The sequence below is a fragment of the Polyodon spathula genome, chromosome 4 (assembly GCF_017654505.1).
Source record: "Polyodon spathula isolate WHYD16114869_AA chromosome 4, ASM1765450v1, whole genome shotgun sequence".
In the NCBI taxonomy this organism is placed as follows: Eukaryota; Metazoa; Chordata; class Actinopteri; order Acipenseriformes; family Polyodontidae; genus Polyodon; species Polyodon spathula.
In genome coordinates this window covers 58234564-58257225 of record NC_054537.1, presented here as the reverse complement: position 1 = coordinate 58257225, position 22662 = coordinate 58234564, and the positions used below count along the sequence as shown (strand labels likewise).

Genomic DNA, 22662 nt, shown 5'->3' with positions numbered 1-22662 from the left:
AGATGGGCAAACAAAACACCCCCAGGCTGGTGAGAATAGCTACCACCACAGAAGGCAAATAAACTGGCTAAGTTAGCTTTTTCAGAAATGTATTTTTCTCCTAAAATTATTGCTGTTGCACACAATGTATTGTTTTATTTCTTTTTTTACACAAAAGGATTCAAATCACAGTTTATATCTATATCTATTATATATATATATATATATATATATATATATATATATCTATATATATATATATATATGCCCCTATTTGTTAAAAAAAAAAAAAAAAAAAAAAAAAAATGGACACTACTCAAGTACAGGGAGGCAGGGAGTGATGAACTTGGGGAATGGGGGTGCAAATTAATCTCTAATTACAAGCAAGGCAGCTTCTGAGGCAGAGTACTACAAGCAGCTGGTCTGATTCCTAAGAGGGCAGTCGGTTCCTGGTTGCTAGGAGAGAGAAGGGTTCATGGAGCTGGATAACCAGAGGCAGGGGAGACACAGCAGGACCTCTGCAGTATAATGTAGACAGGAAATGTAAGACACTGGAGCTAGGTTTTGTTTTGCTTTCTATTTTGATCACATCTCTCCATCTCTCTCTCTCTCTCTCTCTCTCTCTCTCTCTCTCTCTCTCTCTCTGCAGTGCTTAGCACACACCCTGCTTCATCCAGCAGATAAAAATCTGCTGACATCATAGATCACGATCCAGCCTCCAGCCTCTCCTGCACAGCGTGGGAGATGCTCTGAGAGAGAGAGAGAGAGAGAGAGAGAGCGAGAGAGAGCTAAGCTGTGCTGAAATTAGAAAAAATACTGCAGCTCCATCTCAGATTCCATACACAGACAGCAACGCAGCAACAACTGAGCGGTAGCTAGAGCAAGGCAGACACAGAGACCTGGCCAGGGCATTGTAAATGTGTGGAAGCAGGCAGTGAAGGAGGACCGGTTTCCAGTGCTGCTGCTGTTCTGGCTCTATTTCTTATAGAGCTCTTTTTATTTTTTGTTCATCCATTGACTTCAGGTTTTTTTGGGGGGTGTGAACCATGCCAGGTGAGGCAGCCCGGAGCACGGCACCCACACCAGGGCTATCAGAGCAGGAGGAGGAAGCTGAGACAGGATGTATCCCTGGACCAGGTGAGTGGGGGAGAGCGGGGTGGAGACTTGCCTGCTGCCTGCCTGGCTATCAAGCTGAGAGGCCATAGAGGTGCCTTGAACCAGGGTGAGGGAGAGAGGGTCCGAGGGAGGCAGGGGAAGGGAGAGTCTGGGCTGGCATTCCGGGAGTTTGGAAGGGATGGGGAATGGAAGAGGGCATGGAAAGCATGAATACAATTCCAGGGGGCATGACACAGCATTTACTGCAGAACTGTACTAATGTGCGTCACCTTCTGACATACTGAGTATCATTGTTCTGCTATTATTTTTTTATCTTTTGGGAGGTTGAGAAGGGTAAAGTGTCGAAGAGATCTCCGGAAGAGAACCAGTACTTAATGCAATCTGGTTGTGGTGGTGGTGGCTAGGGAAGGGGTTCGTGTTTACTGGTGCTGAAGTCCAAATGGTCATTGTAAGTCATGCCTCTGATCTATCATGGCTAGGCCAGGATAGTATGTTACATGTAAATATTTGATTGTTCTTAAAAATGACATTGTGAAGACTACATGGGGAGAGGTCCAGGTCTAATCCCCTCACACTTCAAATCATGGAAAAAAACAATAATAATCTTTATTTTTATATGGCGCCTTTCATAGTTCCATCACAAAGCGTTTTACAAGATACGAAACAAGGGTGTGTGAACTATGCATCAGCTGCAGAGTCACTTTCAACAATGCCTCACCCAAAAGACAAATCACAAGGAGTTTAAGTGACTTGCTCAGGGTCACACAATGAGTCAGGGCTGAGCTGGGATTTGAACCAGGGATCTCCTGGTTACAAGCCCGTTTCTCAGTAGTACATCGTGAATCTTAATGGTCCTTCTATATTAATATATTGTATGGTATGTATGTACAGTGTCATGCTACCTCCTATATGATGATCCACATTGGGAGTCTGAAGTTCCTGGTTCAAGATATTTCTAGTGTGAAGTAAGCTGCCATGGTGCAGATATTACCAACCAGCTCATGTGCTGTAGTTAAATCTCCTCAGTGACACAAGCCAGTAAAACCAGTTACTTACAGTGATTTATTTCAAAAGAAAAAAATATATTCAGTAATAGCCTGACATGCCCCTTAGGGACCAAATGTTGCACTAGTGACAGAACGCAGAGTTTTAAAAAGTCAAACATTTATAAAGCCTCAATTTGAACCTCTAGGCCACCCTGCCTCCCATTCTCTCAGCTCTAAGCAGTAGACCACACTGCCTCCCAGCCCCTTAGCTGTATTAACCACCAGACAATCTCATCTTATCATTAGCAGCAATCTCTTACACCCCCACCAATGGCATCACAATTCATTCATGTTGCTGATAGATTAACTTGGTTATTTAAAAAAAAAAAAAAAAAAAAAAAAAAACTATAGCAAAGTTATTCACCCCTACCGTTCATTAACCTGTCTGAACTTCAGCCTCATCCTTCCCATGAAACAGGAAGTTAAAGCCCTATTGGAAGGGTGGTAATGTTTCTGTTATCAGCTTGCTTCACGAGACATTGGAAAACAAAAACATGCAAGGAGCATATTATTGCCTACTGGGCACAAAGCTGAGTCAGCCAGTGCAGTGGTGCAGAGGGCACATATCTTTGTTGTTGTTGCTGGTTCAGATCTCTCTTCTATCTGTGATGCTTTGAGTATTGAGTATTATTGAAACATCCCATCATATTGTGAGTTCATTCCTCATTGCAATGTAAATTACTGTATGTGTTGGGTCCCCTAGCCTAGAACATTCAGAACCACTGGAGTTCCAGTTGTAACACGTCACACACTTAATGCAATCAACAGGGCTGTAACACGATGTGTCCTTTGTACAGCAAATAGTGAAGCTGTGCCTTACATATTGCATTCATCTACGATAGAAGTATGAACCAGGCTTTAGAGTTTTCCACGATTCTGAAACACAAAGCATGCTATAAAGAAAGCCTCTGTAATTTAGTAAACTTCTGTTCTCTGATGCATTTGTTCTTCTGTCTTTTTGTATTTTAGCTGTCACCCATTTACATGCTTGCTTGCTCATCTATGTCATTCGCTGACCTATATAGTTACATGTAAATGCTGCGTGCATACGCAACCAAACACTTTACAGATACTGACAGATTTGCATTTTCAGTGCATGCAGCCGGCTAAATGATTGATTGCGTATGTGAATCTACAGAGTGCAAGATTGTGTTGTACAGGTATGTGAAACCATCCATAATGATCTTAGTTATAAAGAAGACCCTTCAGAAGTCATTCCAGCACATGGTTATAATTAGCAAAGCAGAGCTGTGTTTGTAAGACATAGGGAGAGGTGGTCTGCACTACCAGCCTCCCAGCCAAGCCTGCAGAGTTCAGCAGTCGATTGTTTGAATGGCAATTGAAAATTAACTCCTCAAACAAGGGAGGAGAGTGAGAGTTTCTGTGTGGTGCCTGAAGCAAGAAAACAGCTTTCTCTGCTATGGCTTCACATATTATGTAATTGCTGCAATAAAAACAAACTTTCCTGTCACAGACATTTGAAATGTGCAGGTTTAGACATTTAAACCAGTGTTGTGTTAAACACTCCACTTTGAATTATAATTGTTATGAAAACATGATTAATGTAATTTCGGTGCTTATTTTTAGCAATTTTCAAGTTTTATGTAAATTGTTTCACTTTTTATATGCTGAATGAAATTATTGTTTTCGGTTACTTTTGTTTCTTTCCATCACAGTATATACAGTAGTAACTCCACAGTACTTGCACGCTTAAGTTGTACCTTTTTTCCGTTGCTGTCTTCCACAAAAAAATCCTTATAGTTGGGCAGATTCTTCTGGGGTTTTTGTGTTTGCCATTTTTTTACATTTCACCACAATTTGCAATTCTGTTTTAAATTCCACCAGCATGTAAATACTATGTACTGTAATATATCTTTAAATCTTGTGAGCAAGAGTGTCTCATTTTAAATCTCGCAAGCGTGTTGCAATCCTCCAATAGAAATGTAGGAATTTGCTGCCACTCAGTAGTTGGGGTCGGTTTAAGTATTCAGAAATAATCAATGTGTTTTACAAGTCAGGAAGGAGTGACATTGCTCAACTGCACTGGGAAAAGTTTTTTTTTTAAAGATATTTTATTAATTTTTTTTTTTATGGGGAAAGGGGCGAAGGCAATGTGAATTGAGTAACCATTTCCAGTGTTTTTCCAGTGTTTATTGGCTATACACTGATTTCGTTTTTTTTACTAATGGAATAGTAAACCCAAGAATACTGCACGCATGTAGCACACATGCTTTATATAGAACGCAGAAATGTTTCTCACACCTTTTAAACGGTGCATGTTATATTTGGAGTATTATGGTACAGTATGTTTGTTTGCTTATTTCTATAGAAAATGGATTGTCCATGTAAGTGGCTGTAGACACTGCATAAGAACCCATATTGTGGTGTCGAGGTAGTATCCATCTTGTATAGACTTGACTTGAAACAGCTGGTCCAGGCAAGAGTCACATTTATACAGCAACACTGACAGGCTGCAGCACTGTGCACGCTGAGTACATCTCGGCTTGGGTGAATAACATAATGGACCCTTTCACAGGCCAGTCTTAACAGCAGCAAAGACTGCCAACAGCGTCATGCACTCAGAAAGGAAAACAGTAGAAGAAAGAAGCATTCAGGCATCCAATTAACAAATACAGCGTCTGTGTTATTTCACTGTTTTTTGGCAACATTCAAACAATTACTGAGTTTTTTACCATATTTGTTAACGCCAAAACAAACATATAAGACCTAGAGAGCATTCAATACAACTTTCCAAAGGTGTCAGATGATTGTTTTAAATTAAAACTGGAACTTGAACACAAGTTTCCGTTAGCATGGAAGTAACTGGACATGAATCGCAGTTAGATTTTCTCAGCATGTTCCCTGGTAGACAGGTGGGCACATTGCTGACCCTGCACTCTCATTCGCTCTCAGTCCTAGCTATCCTCCCACCCCAAAGCTGAGGCTCGTTGGCAGCTGTGTGTGTGACAGCGATGCTTGACGGGGCTGGTAGTTACTGTATGCAGAATTGTGAAGCAGGAATGATGACACATCAATATACTGTGTTCCTGTTGCTGTGTTGTTTTTGTTCTGCAGTTGCATTTTGTATTGCACGCACCCACTACTAATTGTTAAGCAATGTCTTCTGTGATGCGATGGGGCATGCTTAATGGCAGCTGCTGTCGTCATGCTGAGGGCAGCTCCAACACTGGTCCCTCGTACCCCAACTACGGTTAAAGCTACCCATCCCCCACTCCAAGGAAATAACCAAGGGAACAATGAAATTCTGCCTAACACATGCAACATTATTTCAAATGAAAAAATTCCATTAGTGATGTGTAAAGCACAATTTGTATTCCATCCCTAAATACTTTAACAAGCTAGAAGGCCTGAGCTGCGTTGAATTCTTCTGCATCACCTTCCACACTGCAACATTAACAGAAAGTTAATAAAGTTAGACATGCATCCCTCATTTTCTCCTCTCTCTCTGTCTCTCTCTTTCTCTCCTCTTTTTCTAGGTCACTCGCCTGGTCACTCTCTCTCTTCCTCTTTTCCATTTCCTCTTAGACTCTATCACCTCCTATTGCTGTCTTTCTCACCTGCTCTCTCCCCTGCTCCCCCATACTCCTTGACACCCCCTCACTGCCTCTCCATTCTTGCTCTCTTCTTCCCTTCCCCTATACTCCCCCACTCACTAACCCTCTCCCTCCTCTGCTGTTTTAATTGTCTTCTAAATCTTCCCCCTCCCTTCTTCTCTCACTTTCTGCTCTCTATTCTGTGTCCCCAGCCCCTACCCCCCCACCACTAACTGTTCTTGGTACACTGCTCCCTCCCTCCCCCCTCTCTACTTTCTCATGTGAGCTGGTAGGTTCCCAGATCCCTTTAAAAGCTGTGAGCCCTGAGCTACTCTCCTATCTCTTCTTTCCTCTATCATCTCCTTGTCTTGCCTCTATCCTATTGTTCTTCTTTTTCCTCTCTCCTCTTTCATCTTTCCTCTCTCTGCTCTCTCACCCCTCTCCTCACTCTTCTCTCCGCTTTCTCCTCAAACCCACCCTTCCCACCTCATATCTATAATACATGTATTTTGAAAATGCTGTGATTTTCGAGAATATGGACACTGTGTATGGGTAAAATGGGTGTACGGTCTATATCAGTGCCTGTGTAGACACGCCCTGATAAATCTCAAATACAGAAAAGTGATCTGTAGAAATAAGAACACTCCACAAACCAGTGCATCTCCTCAGTGTTTTCTCTGTAGTGGCTGCAGGAGGCAATGTATTCTGCAGCTCTCTCTGTTTAGCCTCGCCCCCACCCCCATGGTGTTTCTGTGGGCTTGTTCACTGTACCACTGTATGTGTCAATTAAAATACAAATTCAAATGGTCTTTCTTGGCATGACAAGTCACAGAAGCATTGAAGCATTGTCAAAGTTAATGTAGCAAATGCACAGACATAACAGTATAGTAGTACTAGCAGATGTATTGAGGCCTCTAATCTGTACTTCCAATGGGGTGGCAGGCTGCAATATACTGTTTTTCTTCTCCTCAAAATAAGTTTTGCAGTTTCTCCTTAACCCCTTTCATGACAAATTATTATTCACACCAGTTTTTTCCATAAAGAAAACAAAATATTGATTTTAAATAAATAACTCAAGAGGATTACTTAAGAACTAAGTTAGCCACCTTACTTGGTTATTGCTTGCTCTGTTGCATTAGCAGTTTTTTGTTTGACAAAAAAGGGTATAAACTGATCATTATAGTAAAGGGTTTATAAATATGATGCTGTGTGTACTGTGCTGCACTGGAGGATGGAGTGGGACTTGCTTGCTTATGGTGGATCCCTGTTTGTTTAAGGCCTGCCTGCCAGCTTCCATCTCCAGCCGGTTACCACTGATTCTGTCCCCTGAGAAATGCTGATGGATTTTCCATAAATATTCATGAAAACAAAACCTCAACATTTCACAGGGGGTGTTTGCTAGTCTGATTGCATTTTGCAAGGGACATGTGCAGTTTACCATGCTTTTTGCATTACTGAAATATGCATTTAAAGAGATCCTCTCTGCACTTCACCATGCCTCTGTCAGTTTACCAAGCCTGCCTATGCTTGAATACTCTTTCTGTACTCCATACCACAGTTCATTTTGTTAAGAACAGAGAATGTGTTGTCTATTTAACTGGTCTAACTCTACCAGAGAGATGTAAATACCCCCCATGTTACAAAACTCTTTAATACTTAAATTAGCCTTACGATTTGCTTAAGGAATATGACCCAAAGAAAGAGCACTTTACCATCTGGCAAGGCCTGCTTTGAGCCTTAGATGTTCTGAGCCAAAATTCTGCTATTGAGCATTAGAGACGTGTTATTGACCACTTTAAAGAGAATCTCCTTGTCATTTTCAAGGCTTGTGTGGTAAAGTAAAACTGGAGCAAATTGAACTTTGGTGTAAAGATGGTGACAAATCTCAATATAAACTGTTTTCTGATGCCTAAACATTGTAAACAAATCAAGGGATTACAAAGGGTTGTGCTTTACAGGCCTGGTGCCTGCCATGCACTGTGGTGTAACAATAACACAGGAATCGTCTGTCGATATTACAAAGCTGAGAGTATACAGAAGTATTTTTGAGTAGTATTTGTTTTTTTTAATTGTATGCAAAATACCAACAAAGATAAGTTCCTTACTTGCTGAATCTGCAAAATGTGTATACATTTGATCTTGCTTATCATCAAAAACATACCTCTTTTCTTACACATCTTTCTTGTTCTATGCGTCTCCCTTTTGACACCGGGGGTGATTTCCACAGCCTTTTACTTTGCTTGTTTATTTCTTATTTTTTAACCTTTTTTTAAAAAAAAAAAAAAAAATTTTTTTTTTTTTTTTTTTACTTTTGAAAAAGCTCGGAAAATCAGCCACTTTGTGTTTTTCTTCTTTTTTAAATTTTTGTATTAATTTATAAAAAAAAAAAACCTGAGGATTATTATTTTGCTTGGAGTAAACCCTCGGCAGCATATTTAATGAATCTGAATAAATTGTAAAAATGAAATGCAAATAATAGCTCTTTATGCGGCAAGGAATATATGAAAAATCCTTTGTGTCTACATTAGTTAATTATACAGAAGCAGTAACAACCATTCGTCAAACTCATCAGTTGCAATGTATTCTTTATGAATCCATATTATAAATATTTAATGACTATTTAATCTCTAATCACCCGTCGTGAAGGTGCATCATTATCTTCATTTCACTCCCTTCCCACTTTTAGATGTAATTCAAATTGATTTTCTGGGTTGTACAGTCTACTGTGGAAACCCAATACAAGTTTACCATACAATCATTTAGACAGTAGAAAGCAGAACAGCGATACATATATTGCTGAGTTCTGTTTTCTAAGTGTTCATTTAATAAAGATATCATTAAGATTTTGCTGCTATTTTTAGTTTGTAAAGCTGCTGAGCACAACACGTTACGAAACACTGATACTATTTGTTCTACGATGTACTGTAAAATTCATTTAACAAAACAATTTTAAGGATTTGCTTCATGATTTTGTCAGGCTGAATAACGTATGGGTTTGTGCGGTGAAACACAGCACTGCTCAATGTCGTAATGTCATGCCTGTGGCCTGGGTACCTTCTGCACAGTGGTTTGTATGAACCACTGTGGAGCAACCAATAATTAAGCAATAATACCTGACCCACATCAATGAAGTTATGGAACAAGCATTTTATGTCTGTTGTATTTTTAGTTTTGGATCTTTTCTTTAGGTTTTATATTTTTCCACTGGGGGAGAAGTAGTTATTTTCACTGTGGTGCATATAGATATTACTTCCACCGTCTGTTGATGAGGTCTTATGTAGGTTATAACAGACTCTGTTTTTTAGATTTTGTGAAGTTTTTCTGACTGATTGCTGAAGGCCAATGTTATTTGCTGCCAATGACAGAATCAAATCGTTCATTGAAAATAATTTGGTGCAGTAACCCCTTAAGGACTCCTAAACTGAGAGCGAGAGGCGAGGAGGTGAAACAACAGATTGAGGACTGCAGACTAACCTCCAGATTGAATTATTGCATGGTACTTTGACCAGCCAACTGGTATAGTTTATTAAAGTAGTTATTTTACTCTAACACATTATTATTATTATTATTATTATTATTATTATTATTATTATTATTATTATTATTTATTATTAAAATTCCAAAGGGAGCATTGCATTGGCTCTGGTGCTCTCATGAGTTAGAGAGGACACTAAATCTCTTGACCTTCCTGTGCTGTGATTTAAGATGTCTTCCAAAACCTCTCAGTATCTACTAACATTTTATAACGAACTCCAACAAGATAATAATAATCACAATAATAATACAAAAAAAATAGTTTGTTTCTTTTTGCCTGTTCCCTGTGATGTTCTGTCCTAGTCTCAAGTCCTTGAATATGTAATGGGCTGACATTTATTTGACATTATTGCACAGATTGGATAATGACGCAGCAGGAAGGAGAGACGTGAGGCAGTAAGGGAGAGAGGGAGAAGTGGGTTCTGGATGCCAGCACAGATGGTTGTTTTTCTTTCTGTTTTTTTTTCTGTTATGTAATTCTCCTCATTGTGAAAACAATGATGGAAACAAAACAATATCTGTGATTCAGATTCAGAGTAATGCCTTGTAATTAGAGCTGATGGACTGGGACAGGGAAAGTGTGATTTAGTAGTTAAAACTTAGAGACTGGAGGCAGTATGATCCAGTAGTTGGCAGTGGGACAATTACTGTTTTATTTTATAGCCTATTTCTTTCTTGTATTTCTTTTTGTCAATCACTGTTACTTTTCTGTTTCTATCCTTGTAGACAAGTCCTGCCACACCTCTGTTTCCTCTGCTTCAACCCCCAGCGATTGTGCTTCAATCCCCTCACCTCTCACCCCTCCCCAGCTCTCCCCGTCAGACAGCCCTGAATGTACCTCCCCCTTTGGTCCAAGGCTCCCCAAGAGACAGAAAAGTAGGTCAGGGGACCGACCCCAGCCAGAAGGAGCAAGCAACGACTGTGGCACTGATGTGAAGCCCAGCCCTGGAGCAGCATGCTCGGTGAACAAGTACACAAGAGGACCCTGCAAGCGTGGGTACCAGCCGGTCAAGATGGAGCGCATCATAGTGCTCATTGGCACAGAGGTGGAAAGCGACTACAAGGAACCAGAGACTATAGATGCCAGGGTGGTGATGGGACAGGAAGCCCTGCTGAGAAACATAGAAGCACAAGCGGATGGCCTGACTGGTGGCTTGGGAGAAAAAGCAAAAACGACTGAAGACAAAGGGTCTGCAGCTGATGAGTACTCTCTGGGGGCCACAACAATAAGCAATGAGTCAGGTGAGGGCCAAAAGAAAGAGGAAGAGGAAGAAGACACACAGCTTGACACAGGCCACTGTGTTTCAGAGAAAGGTCTCCCAGAACATGGGAGGGGACTGGTAAAGGAGATCCCGCAGGTGTTGCCTGGCCTGGTTCAGGAATCTAAAGCCCCAGACTCTGCAGAGACAGATAGCTTGGGCATTACTGCTTCCCTTCCAGAGGGTGAAGGGGAGACTGTCCAATCAGAATCACCACAAACTCAGGGTGAAGTGCCTTCCTTATTGTTTTCAGAACCTTGCTGCACAAGCGGGTCCCAGGAAGCTGAACCACAGCGGGTGGGTGTAACCCAAAGCCTAGAGTCTGACCTCTTCTTCACCGCCCCGTCCACCCCCATCAAGGTGGTCTACTCCTCGCACCTTAAGAACAACAGCTACTGTTCCCCCACCCCCAGCTCCCCTGCAGAAGAGATCCCAGACCTCTCTGAAAGTGAGGGTCTCTGCTCTCCACCCACCTCCCCCTCCGGATCCTACATCACAGCCGAGGGCAGCAGCCGGACTTCATCTTGCAACTCCACCTCCCCTTCCAGCTCTCCAAACCTCATTGCTGAGGGAGAGCTGCAGGAAGCTCCCACTTGTTACGTTGAATCTCTCTCGGAGATTGGTGATGAAGAGAGACCCAACATGGACAAGGATTCCCCTGGTAACTTAAAACCCGGTGAGCCACAGCTGGTGGAGAACACTGACTTCACAAAGGAAGTTGTGGCCATCCACAAAAGTGGCCAAGAGGTGGACAAAATAAAAAGGGAAATCTGCCATCCTAGCTGGGTGACAGAAAGAGACAGAGATTCTCCCCAGAGGAGCAGTAGCAGCAAGAGTTCCTCTGAAGATGAATCAGAAGGTTCTCTAGAGCCTCCAGAGGAACTGGAGCCAGAGGAACTCACTGCAGATGAAGATCAAGACTTGGACTTGGAGACTTGTGTTGCTGAGCATTTCGCTGCCCTTAATGCACCTCTTAGTATAGAAGAAGACATTTCTCCAGAGTTGTCCTCACCTTGCCCCTTCAGCCACCAATTATCCACCATTGATGCCGGAAGCTTGACCCCAGCCACCTGCTCCTCTGAGATTTCTGACACAGAAAACAACAGCCCCTGTGGAGAGACTTTGTCCTCTGCCTCAGAATTCCCTGGCTCCTGTGTAGAGGAGATCATTGGAAGTGATTATATGATCCCTGCCTCATTGCTGCCCTTCAATGCCAACTTGGTCTTTCAGGTAGATTCCATGGAAATCACACTGTTCCCCACGTCAGGAGAGCCAGGGAATGACATGGATGCTTATGCTGCAGGAGAAGAAGAGGGTGATGTAGATGAGGGGGAGGATGAAGGGGAAGATGAGAAGAAATGCAATGATGACATCAATGAGGAGGACACATCAGCATCATTCATGAACTCACTGTCTGAGACCTCCATCAATGAGGGTGTGGATGAGTCCTTTGTGTACCAGGATGACACAGAGGAATCATCAGATTCTGCATCCTACAATGAGGAAGAGGATGAGAGGCTGTACAGCACTGAGAGGCATGCAGTGATGGCAGAAAATTTCCCCGGCCCCAACGACCCTGCAGATTCAAAGGAACCCAAAGCGGAGTCCTTAAACTCGACGGGTGGAAGTGAGAGCGAGAGTGAGATGGAGATCTCCACTGGCTTATCGGACACTGGAGATGAACAGAAAGAGACCTGCACAGCTCCTAGTTTGGTCTCTGATGATGCCTTATCTCTCAAGAAAATAGAAGAAACAGGCCAGGAGATAGAGCCTGATTCTGCGACAGTGGAGCCTATCAAGAACAATGAAGATCAAGAAGATGACACAGACGACAGGGAGGAAGAAGCACAAGCATCATCTTTGGAGATGGAGACTGGAGAAAAATGTGCAGAAGTCTCCAGCGCTGATGCTTCGGAGAGGTTAACAGATGCAGCTTGCATCCAAGTGACCAAAAACTCTTTTCAGGTTGAAATGCATCAATCCATTTTAGCAGAGCACAGTGAAATGAAGTTGCCTGCAGAAGAGTTGGCCCAAGCTCTAGAAGAAGGCAGGGTGCCCTCTGTTTCTGGAACACAATGCCAGGTGTTAGAAAATGAAAATGCAGCCTGCTGCGAAGAAATAGCCATTGAGAATGTAAGCACTGTAGAAGTCAAAAATCCTGATCAGCAAAATGCCAACAACACAGAGGTCACTGAACCAAAAATAAGCCTGGATGAAACTGCTACAAATGACCTTAATAAAGGAGTACCTCTGTTATCACACAACAAAGATGATCAGAGACCAAGCAACATACCTGTCACTGCAGTGTCAGAAATCCCTTCAAATATCACTGATAACCTGACTGTCATATCATCCGATAACCTGACCCCAGAAGCTTCTTTGAACCAGGACAACCTGGCCGAAAATCAGCCTTGTGCTGATGAAACAAGTTTGGACCACCACTATGTCTCCTATGCTGCCTATAGCATGTTAGCAATTTCACCAAAAAAAGAAAATTCTGAAACCAATCTCTCAGGAAAGGGTGCTTCTCTGGGATCATGGGAGTCTGCTATCCCACTCCCCCCTGAACAGAGTTGTGAGTTCGAGACAGAAAGCTTTCTGACATGTGAGATGACCCACCAGACACATACAGAGCCTATAGAGTCTGAAAACTTTGGTTCCATTGATGCTGCCACCCAGGAGGGAAACATTGACCATAGTGTTGATTATAATGAAATTCATGAAGAAGAGTTGGTACCTGATAACTCAGATTCTGAAACAGGTGTCATGCAGTCCGTTCTGTCTAACTGGAAATCTATCGAGGAGATATCTGAAGCAGGGGGAGGGGAAGATGGAAGCTCCCATTTTCTAGAGGATGAAGAAGACCATGTTCAGGGCACTCAAGTGGCACTCCAAGAGATAGAAGTTAACACGGCTGAAGAGGAGAAATGCAAATATGTCATTTCAGAACACAGCTGTGCACCGAGCAAAGCTTCAGTTGGTCCTGAAAGCACAAGATTCAATATTCTTTCAAGGGATGAAAACAAAGAAATTGAAGACCAAGCCTCTCCCACTTCAGGGCAGGAGAACCAGCCACCAGTTAGCCAGGAGGAATCTGTGTTGAAGGTTCTTGATGTGGTACCAGAATCTCTTGAAGTTGCAGACAGGGATGGTGAAATGAGTCCTGAAACAGAGCTATCACAGACTTTAGAAACAGCCCAAGAACTGGAAGAAAACAAAACTGATTCTTTTGAATCTCCTCCAAGGCAAAGTTGTTTTGAGTTAGACCTTTCCGACGCACAAGAAACTGGACATAACATCACAACAGATGCATGTCAAGAGCAAATACCAGCTGCCAAGCAATCAGCTGGAAGAAGCTCCCTTAAGGAAGATGTGGTTGATCAACCTGACCTAACTGAGGCACCAACAGAAGCTTATGGCAGTAAAGATGAGCCAACAGTTCTTGAACTAAACAATGAAGAATCCATTAGATACAATAAATCAGAAGCATCTTTCATTTTGGTTGGGGGTTCTTTTGGCTCCTTCAAACCCAGGCAAAACCCATGTGATAATATAACTGATGAATCTGCTGTAAAAACCCCAGTTTTGGAAATCAGAGGCACAGGGGAAAGCAGCAGGGTTGATTATTCCCAACCTAAAGTACCTGAAAAGCAAAAGAGTGACTCTGGCTTTGAGAAAAAGGATACTAAACAAGTAAACAGTGTTGCCCTCCTTCTGGAACAAGACATTAAACAAACAAAGTGCAGTTCTGATTTTGTGAGAAAGGATACAGAAAAACCAAAGAGAGAAACTCCTCTTGACAAACAAGATTGCGGACCAGCAAAAGGAGACTCTAATCAGGAGAGAGAAGATACTAAAAAAACAAAGAGTGGTTCTGCCTTTGAAATAGAGGAAAAAGAGAAACCAAAGAATGAAAATCCCTTAGCGAAACAAGATCCAGAAAATGGAAAAAGTGAAACTTACCTTGAGACGGAGGACAATAAACAAGCAAAGAGTGACTCTGGTTATGAGGAGCAGGAAAAAGACCAGGCAAAGAGAGTTGCTCAACTGGAGAAAGCCAATAATGAAAAACCTAAGAGTGACACTCCCAATGAGAAACAAGACTATGAACAAACTCAAAGTGATTCTCCCCTTGAGAATGAAGATATTGAACAAGGAAAGAGTGAAGCTTCTTACAAAGATTATGAACAATCAAAGGATAACACTGTGTTCAAGAAAGCAGACTGTGAAACTTGCTTTGAAGAGGATCCTAATACAGAGCAAGGAAAGAGTGATGCTTCCCTCAAGAAAGAGGATAATGGAAACACAAGTGAAGCAATTAAATGTCATAGTGAGGAAGAACCAGGTCATCAAAGCGATTCCATGGACACCATTTCCAGCACTTCAAGCAGTATTTTGGAATCAGAAACTCATTTGGAGAAAAACGATCCAGATCGAGAGGACTCTATGGTTCTACAAGAGTCAGAGGAAATAGCAACAGATAGAATAATTGCTCTAGACAGGGAATCATCTGAATCTGCAGGAGGAAACCATTCAGTAGTTAGCCAGTTGTCAACCAGTGAAGACCAGTATGACCACTTCTCTAGTGAGAGACATGGCAAGGCTGGACCAGTTCATGGGGGACATGTTATTGAGCAGCAGGGTGGTGTAGAAAAGATTCCAAAGACCTTAGAAGAGACATCTTACAATGAAGAATCTCCAGACGAGGAAACTTCAGAGCTTGGTCAACATGATAAACCTGACAACTTTTTCAGAGCTGACATTTCTAAAAAACAGGCACATGGCAACAGAGAAGTAAAGTGTAATCCGGATGAAGGAGATGTTCAAGAAATCCCTCATCTAGAGGAAGATATCCAGAGTTCATGCAATGCAGGTAATGCCACTGCAACAGTAGAGAAGCAGGTTACCGTCAGCTCTGCACACCAGATCCACAGCATCTGGGACAATGTTAGCCGCATAGAGGAGAGCCAAGGTGCTGATGAAGGATCGGAAGAATTGCCTAAAGCATCACCTCCTCATTTCCCAGCAGCTCTCTGCATCCAAGTACAAGAACCTCAGTGCTCTTCCGCTGCACTCCCCCACACTGGTCCCTCCCACACGGCTTCGCCTAGCCAATCACATCCATCCGTAGACTCAGGGTCAGAACCAGAGGAGTCCTCTTTAGATCCCATCCAAGAGACACACCTGGCTGAAGATCTGGTGCATCATCTGCAGGAATCAATGAATTCACAAAACAAGTCAAAAGGTATTTGTCTGTCTGTCTGGCTCACAGTGCTTTTACATGAATTTGTTTTTTATATTAATGCAATGTAAGATATCCAAAAGTCATGGATAAAGTCAATATTTTCACATTCTAGAGTGGACCACATTTTAAATGAAAATAGAAAAACATCTCTAGCTTTTGCAAAGCCTTGGAATTTTTTGATAGACTGGTAATAAAAAATAATAACTAACAGCATCATATAAACAGTTTTCTGTTTAAGATTTTTTTTTAGCAGTGTAAATGAACATCTTCCTCTTTAATATTTAAATCTCAATAGGTAAGACAAAATGCATATATAAGCATGTTATTTCATATCATAATGAATGCATTCATTATTTTTGAAGACAGCACACTCAAAATGTAATTCACTGTCAATTTAAACCTAGATTTTTATTCTGAAGTAAAATGTTTGTGGCTTGTGATTGACTACATCAATGTCAGAACCTGATATCTGAGTCTCGTTACTATCCTGTAAAACTGTTTCTTCTCAGCCAGCGCAAAGGTGGAAAGCTTGGACCAAACAGAATATTGCACAGAGGAGCCACGTGGCCTCACCCAATCAAAGATATCTCTGGAGTGCCGCATGGAGAAGTGCCTGGGATCCACCCAGACTGAGTCGAGCTCGTCCAGTGAGCCAGACCTCCAATTCCCTTGCAGGGACAGCCCCCATGTCCTGCCGCAGAAACTGCCTGCCAGTGTGGAGCAGCACAAGAGTCACAGAGGCTCTGTCAGACAGGCCCAGTGTGAAGTCACCTTCAATCACAAAGGTGACTCATCTCTCAATGTGTCTACAGGATAGAACAATGGGGAGATTTCATTGATCACATTGAATAATACTAAAAATAGCTTGACAAGAATGTCTTGGTCAATGTCAGAACATAAAAAAAAAAGCATTTAAAAAAAAAACTTTATCTAATTTTACATCTGAAAGTTTTTTTTAGTACTGCTGAGATGCTTTGCTTATCTTTTGGCAGATAAACTTTAGCTTTTTAATACATTTTTGAAAAGCACACACACAGCCAGCTAGGGTTTCGAAACAATGAATGTGAGAATAAGGCAAATGGGCTTTGCACAGAATAGCTACAATGAAAGAGTTATCTAAGGAGAGAACTGTGACTGCATGCCATATAAATGTGGTGGATTGATTCTTTCACCCAGCAGCAGGGTCCTGCAATGATTCAGATAGTGATGGATCTGTGGCTGATCTAGAAGAACCTGAGGTACAAGCTCCTCACCCCACACAGTCCCAGGTGAGTGCTGGGGCACTAAATGCTCATTGTGTTATAGTCTTTACACTTACAGACAGTTTCCTTTACGGCATGGTCCATCACGTTTAACCACAAGGCTAAAATGTATCAAATGTAGTCCAACCACAGCAATCAAATCATATTAAAAAGATTTTATTAATCCAGATTCAGTGTCTGGACAAATGCATCAAATGTTAATGTCTTGCTATAGAAACATCCACTGTTATTACATCTTATTAAAATAAATACTATTCCAATATTGAAGCACCTAGACCAGACAACATGATGCAGCATGATGATTCCATCAGGTAATGGCTTTCAGATAGTTCAGCACCATGAAGAGTGCAATGACAGAAACATTGCATACTAATGGTACTGAGTTACACTGTACTGAATTAGCAGCACCATGGACAGCACACAGTCACTGACTGGCTGGGTTGTGTATAGCCTGCCTGGTCAAATATAATTTTTATATACACAAAGTAAGAAAGGGCAATATTTTTTTTTTTTTAAAAGGTGCCTGAAAAAGCATTCACATGTGTATGCCCTTATAGAATGTTGCCAGACTTTGCGTGCATGTTTCCTGACTGTCCCTGATGTGCCCCATGTCTCTCCTTCCAGTCCCAGCTCTCACAATCCGTGGGGACAGGAGACGAGTCCTTCAATAAAGCCAAGCAGAGTCGCAGTGAGAAGAAGGCACGCAAGGTGAGGCATGGACTACCACCAGACCCAGCTATCTGGCACAATGCTTATACCCTAATAAAAGCATAGCAAAGTGCAATAAAGCATGGTAAAGCATAGATAAGCACTGTAAAGGCCATAGAGGTATGGTATATCATATTAAAAAAGTATGGCAAAACAAGGTAAATGCTTAGTATAACCAGAGGAAAAGCAAATGCAAAATTACAATGATACAGTTTTTATAGGGAATGCTTATGGCACATTGTTTTCTTTTATTAATTTCAATTTGGTGAATTCAGTTCTTGATAATGATGAGTGACAATGACACTGGTGACAGTCATGTGTGGCACAATAGATTGCTATACTCTAGATAGGATTGTTATTCAAGGCATTAGTAGAGATACAGAACGTGGAAGATGTGAATACCGGTGTAAATGCTTAAAGAGACAAATATACAGACAAAGAGTGTTGTATCATAATGCAAAGTCTGTGAATAAATTACAGTCTTATAATTGATGCTGAAGTGGGGAAGTTTGTGCATATATTCAAACTGCTGACTGTGTGTTTGTCAAAATATTGATTGTATGAATTGAATGACTGAATGAATACCGATGTATTTATGTATAGCAGCCCTTTATCAAAAACAGTGATCTGAGCAAAGATCCTAGGAGTGAGCACAGAGGAGTGAGTAGCAGTGTCAGGACAGCTGTGCCAGTGAGCACAGAGGAGTGGGCAGCAATGTCAGGACAGCTGTGCCAGTGAGCACATAGGCGTGGGTAGCAATGTCAGGACAGCTGTGCAAGTGAGCACAGAGGAGTGGGTAGCAGTGTCAGGACAGCTGTGCAAGTGAGCACAGAGGACTGGGTAGCAGTGTCAGGACAGCTGTGCTAGTGAGCACAGAGGAGTGGGTAGCAGTGTCAGGACAGCTGTGCTAGTGAGCACAGAGGAGTGCGTAGCAATGTCAGGACAGCTGTGCAAGTAAGCACAGAGGAGTGGGTAGCAGTGTCAGGACAGTTGTGCTAGTGAGCACAGAGGAGTGGGTAGCAATGTCAGGACAGCTGTGGCAGACTGCTGGTTTCAAGGCGGTGTTTTAAATCTCCTCTTGTTCATTCCTCAGGCCATGTCCAAGCTGGGCCTGCGGCAGGTTCATGGTGTGACCCGCATCACCATTCGCAAATCCAAAAACATCCTGTTCGTCATCAGCAAGCCCGATGTCTTCAAAAGCCCTGCCTCTGACATCTACATTGTCTTCGGAGAGGCCAAGGTGAGGGGCCCTGATTGCTCACAGCTGCTTGTGGGTGTCTGATTGTGCCTGTGTTACTGTGTGTGTATGTGTATACATGTGCCTGTGTGTTTATCTATGTGTTCTTGGTTGTAGCTGTGTGTATGTACATGTAAATGCATGTCTTTGTGTGACTGCATACATGGTGTGTGTGGGTGTGACTATGTGTGTGTTTGGGTGTGACTTTATGTTTGAATGTCTCAGTGTGACTGGGTATTTGTATGTGTGTGTATTTTGTCTCTCTTAGTGTGTTGTGTTGTGTCTCTGCAGATCGAGGACCTATCTCAACAGGTGCACAAGGCAGCTGCTGAGAAGTTTAAGGTCCCAATGGAGCACTCGCCCCTAATCACTGAGACCACGCCCACTCTGACCATCAAGGAGGAGAGCGAGGAGGAGGAGGAGGAGGTAACCAAAGATCACCTGAACCACTGAAGTAGGGATTCTCAGCTCTGTGTGAGAACAATGTTCTAATTGGAATCTCTCTGCTTCTCTCTCCTTCTCCCCCTTTCTCTCCCTCACCCTCTCTCTCGCTCTCTCTCCTCCCTCCCTTCCCTCCATCCCTCCTCCCTCTCCCCTCACCCCTTTCTCTCGGTGTCCCACTCCTCTTATCTCTCCCTCCTTCTCTCCCTCTGTTTCTATCTCTCAGGTTGACGAGACGGGTTTGGAGGTTCGTGATATTGAGTTGGTGATGGCTCAGGCTAATGTCTCCCGGGCAAAGGCAGTCAGAGCGTTGAGACACAACAAAAACGATATCGTCAATGCCATTATGGTACGACTTGATAACCAAATATTTATTTTGTGTGGATTTTTTATTTTGCAAAGGTGTTAAATTTAAACTGAGTTTCAAACATCTTATTTTCACTGGTCAAGCTATTATTAATCAATTTACAAAATGATGGACTAATGGAGCTGAACAATAATCTATTGGGCTAGATTCTTAAAGTTATTTACTCCAAACACAAATTGCAAAGGTGATTAACAATTTAAGACTAATCTGGCCCATAGTGTTCTATGAGCTTGTCATTTTTTATTTTTATTTTTTTAAGAAATGTGTTATTTGTTGTAATTGCCAAAGATTTAACATAATAGGACCTTCATATATGCCCTGTGACACAAGAAATGACCTTATAGTGCTGTAGCAACAGAAATGGTATTTTCCTAAATCAAAGTGAAAAAAATACCTGTAAACAAAGCTGGTCCACTGCACAACACAACTATTGGAAGTCTTGTTATGAAAACAGTCTTGGTTCTCTATATCCCTTGTTCCCTCTAACACTCCCTCTCCTCCCTTCTTTTCAGGAGCTGACCATGTAGGCTTTCTGGAGGGTGAGGAGGCTATTTTTGTCCCTGCACGGTGACCCTCAGCTCATATACACTATAGAGCCAACTGTATTGCTGCTACCTTGCACCCCCAATCCCGCTCAATAAAATGTTCTGTTATAACCAACCTGGCTCAGCAGTTTAGAGTTTATTATACACTACTGCATCATGTCAAAGTGTCTCCTCATCTCTGTCATAGGTTGCTGTGCTGCTTAAAGCATTGGTTAGGATTAACTTTGTCAACTCTTTTTAGTCAAGTCTCCCTAATTCTTCTTTGTTCTAGGCTAAGCTAAATATGCTTTTGGTGTGTATGAAGTTTAGTTATATTTAAGGTCTGGTGAAATGCATGAGAAATGCAAAAAGAGGACTAAGAACTGGCTGCTTTGTGGCTGTTTCTTTTACTAGCAGGCAAGTAGTGTCCTATTGTATTGCTGAGTTTTTTTATTTTTTTATTTCATGTGCATGAAATCAACATTTCAACACTACACTAACTGGCTATGTTTTCATTCAGTGGCAGCAGAAAACAGACTGGCTGTTCTGTGCAATGGACTGTATGTTCTTTTTACTACAGTAAAACCTGTCCAATCTTCTGATGCTTCGGATTACACTGTAAAAAAATCTAATACTGTACCTAAAAGGTAAAATTACAAATCTGAACGCTTTTTAAAAAAAACGTTGTAAATTCACAATATAATTAACACAATAATGCCACAGCAACCTTTAAAAACAACATTGCTTCAACAAATGTGACCTGTTATTAGCATGATTGTGTTTAAACCATTGCCATAGAATGTCTGTACCTGCATTTGGGATTCAAGCACTTTTGCTGGCATTCAGAGTTTACTCATTTTGCTTTAGTAGGCATATTATTTTTATATATATGCTTTGCTTAATTGAGCTCTTTTTGTGTAGATTTCCGTAAACAAGCTTTTTTTTTTTCAAGAGATAACATGTTGTGTGGTTGTTTAGAATGTTTAGAACTCTCAGAATGGCCCCAGCGGGACATGTGACAATATGCATAACACCTTGCTTTTCTTTATGTTTTAAACTCAGAAAAGAAAAATCACATCACCATGTGCCAAATTTATACTGATTTTGATTTTAGGCAAAAGAGACTTAAAATTCACGCCAGATTCCAGAATATATAGTTCTGGATTGAGGAAGGTATCACACCATTCATTTCAATAGGGATTTGGTCAGTACCCGGTACTCATGCAGAATTATATTGAGTGCTGGCTTGTAGATGGGTTGGATTAGACAGGTTTTACTATATTTTAATACTTATTAATATAATTAGCAAAAAATTAAATAAATAAATACAATTTTGATTTGTTAAAATCTGAATTACGCTATGGATATTATTTGTTTAGTGTTGGGATTTTTGCAGTGTACATATTATCTCTGAGATTGAATCTGTAAGATTTAACAGGTTCATTTTATTTCTCAAAATTAATAATTCCAGTGCTCTTGATGTTTTAATTACCTACATACATAATCAAAGGCACTCATCCCAAGGTAACAACCGCTCTCTATACCATAAAATAAACCAGTTTGTTATCTTGTCTTTGAGATAGAAGCAGGCACCAACCCCAGAAGGGCCTTGTGAGCTACAAAGGTGCCAGATCTTATCCTGTTTCTCAAGACAGACAAGGCCTTTTGCTGGGGTGTGAGACCATAGAGATGGAGAGCTATTTAGTAATCTGCCTTTTATGACATCTAAAGAGAATTGTAAAATTGTACAAGCTTTAAAATCTTACAAATCTACTTCCTACAGGTTATACATTTACAGTATTTTGTCATATATTATTTTCAAGTACCAATTAGTTTAATGATAAATTCTAACTTAATCCTGTGTAACAGGGGGAGTGGAGTCAAACAAGTATAGGGGTGTGCACAGCTACAGTAGGGATAACTACTCTCAGGCTAAACCATCACCACGCTGTGCAGTAATCCGACACTGTCACTTCCATAAGAGAGCAACTAAAACATATTGTTTCCCAATTTTGCCCTAGTTTAACAGCAAAGGTTCTTCTATTGGGATGGAGCAATGTATGAACCACAGAAAAAGTAGAGGACAAGCAACAATGGAGTTCAATATTTTTATTTATAAGATAAAATATGCTTTTTTGAATTTAGAAACAGAGATAATTTTCCAGGGCTTCGTAAAAACAGAGGTATATTAATTAACCTCAGCTACACAAATTACAGACACCATCAGCATCACAGGTTATAAAGCACTAGAGGGCATCGAAGCAGAATAAAACATCCATATTTAGTTTCATTGGTGAACTGAGGATGTGGCTGAGGACTCGGTCAACAAAATGTATTCAAATCAAAATAAATCAGAGCTCCAACTAAACTGGAAACAAAACCTAGTGAGT

The 22662-nt window shown here is 41.4% G+C and overlaps 1 protein-coding gene across 3 annotated transcripts; it reads left to right on the top strand.

Annotated features, from left to right (window-relative positions):
- The first annotated feature begins 724 nt into the window (after positions 1–724).
- On the top strand, positions 725–20408 carry nacad (NAC alpha domain containing). 3 transcript variants are annotated; one of them, XM_041248155.1, is made up of 9 exons: positions 725–1116; positions 9956–15733; positions 16243–16518; positions 16913–17001; positions 17620–17703; positions 18797–18943; positions 19232–19366; positions 19608–19730; positions 20261–20408. In XM_041248155.1, exons 1-9 carry the CDS (start codon positions 1026–1028, stop codon positions 20273–20275), a joined length of 6738 nt encoding a protein of 2245 aa, XP_041104089.1. In that variant the 5' UTR covers positions 725–1025; the 3' UTR covers positions 20276–20408. The 3 variants fall into 3 exon arrangements, with proteins under 3 accessions (XP_041104089.1, XP_041104090.1, XP_041104088.1); XM_041248156.1 differs by having other exon boundaries at positions 16910–17001; positions 19232–19363; XM_041248154.1 differs by having other exon boundaries at positions 16910–17001.
- The last annotated feature ends 2254 nt before the right edge of the window (positions 20409–22662 follow it).

Coding starts and splice junctions, on each gene's coding strand:
- nacad (XM_041248154.1), top strand. CDS start 1,026: ATGCCAGGTGAGGCAGCCCGGAGCACGGCACCCACACCAGGGCTATCA. Junction 16,519..16,909: donor AGTCACCTTCAATCACAAAG/GTGACTCATCTC, acceptor TCTTTCACCCAG/CAGCAGGGTCCTGCAATGAT. Junction 18,944..19,231: donor TTGTCTTCGGAGAGGCCAAG/GTGAGGGGCCCT, acceptor GTGTCTCTGCAG/ATCGAGGACCTATCTCAACA.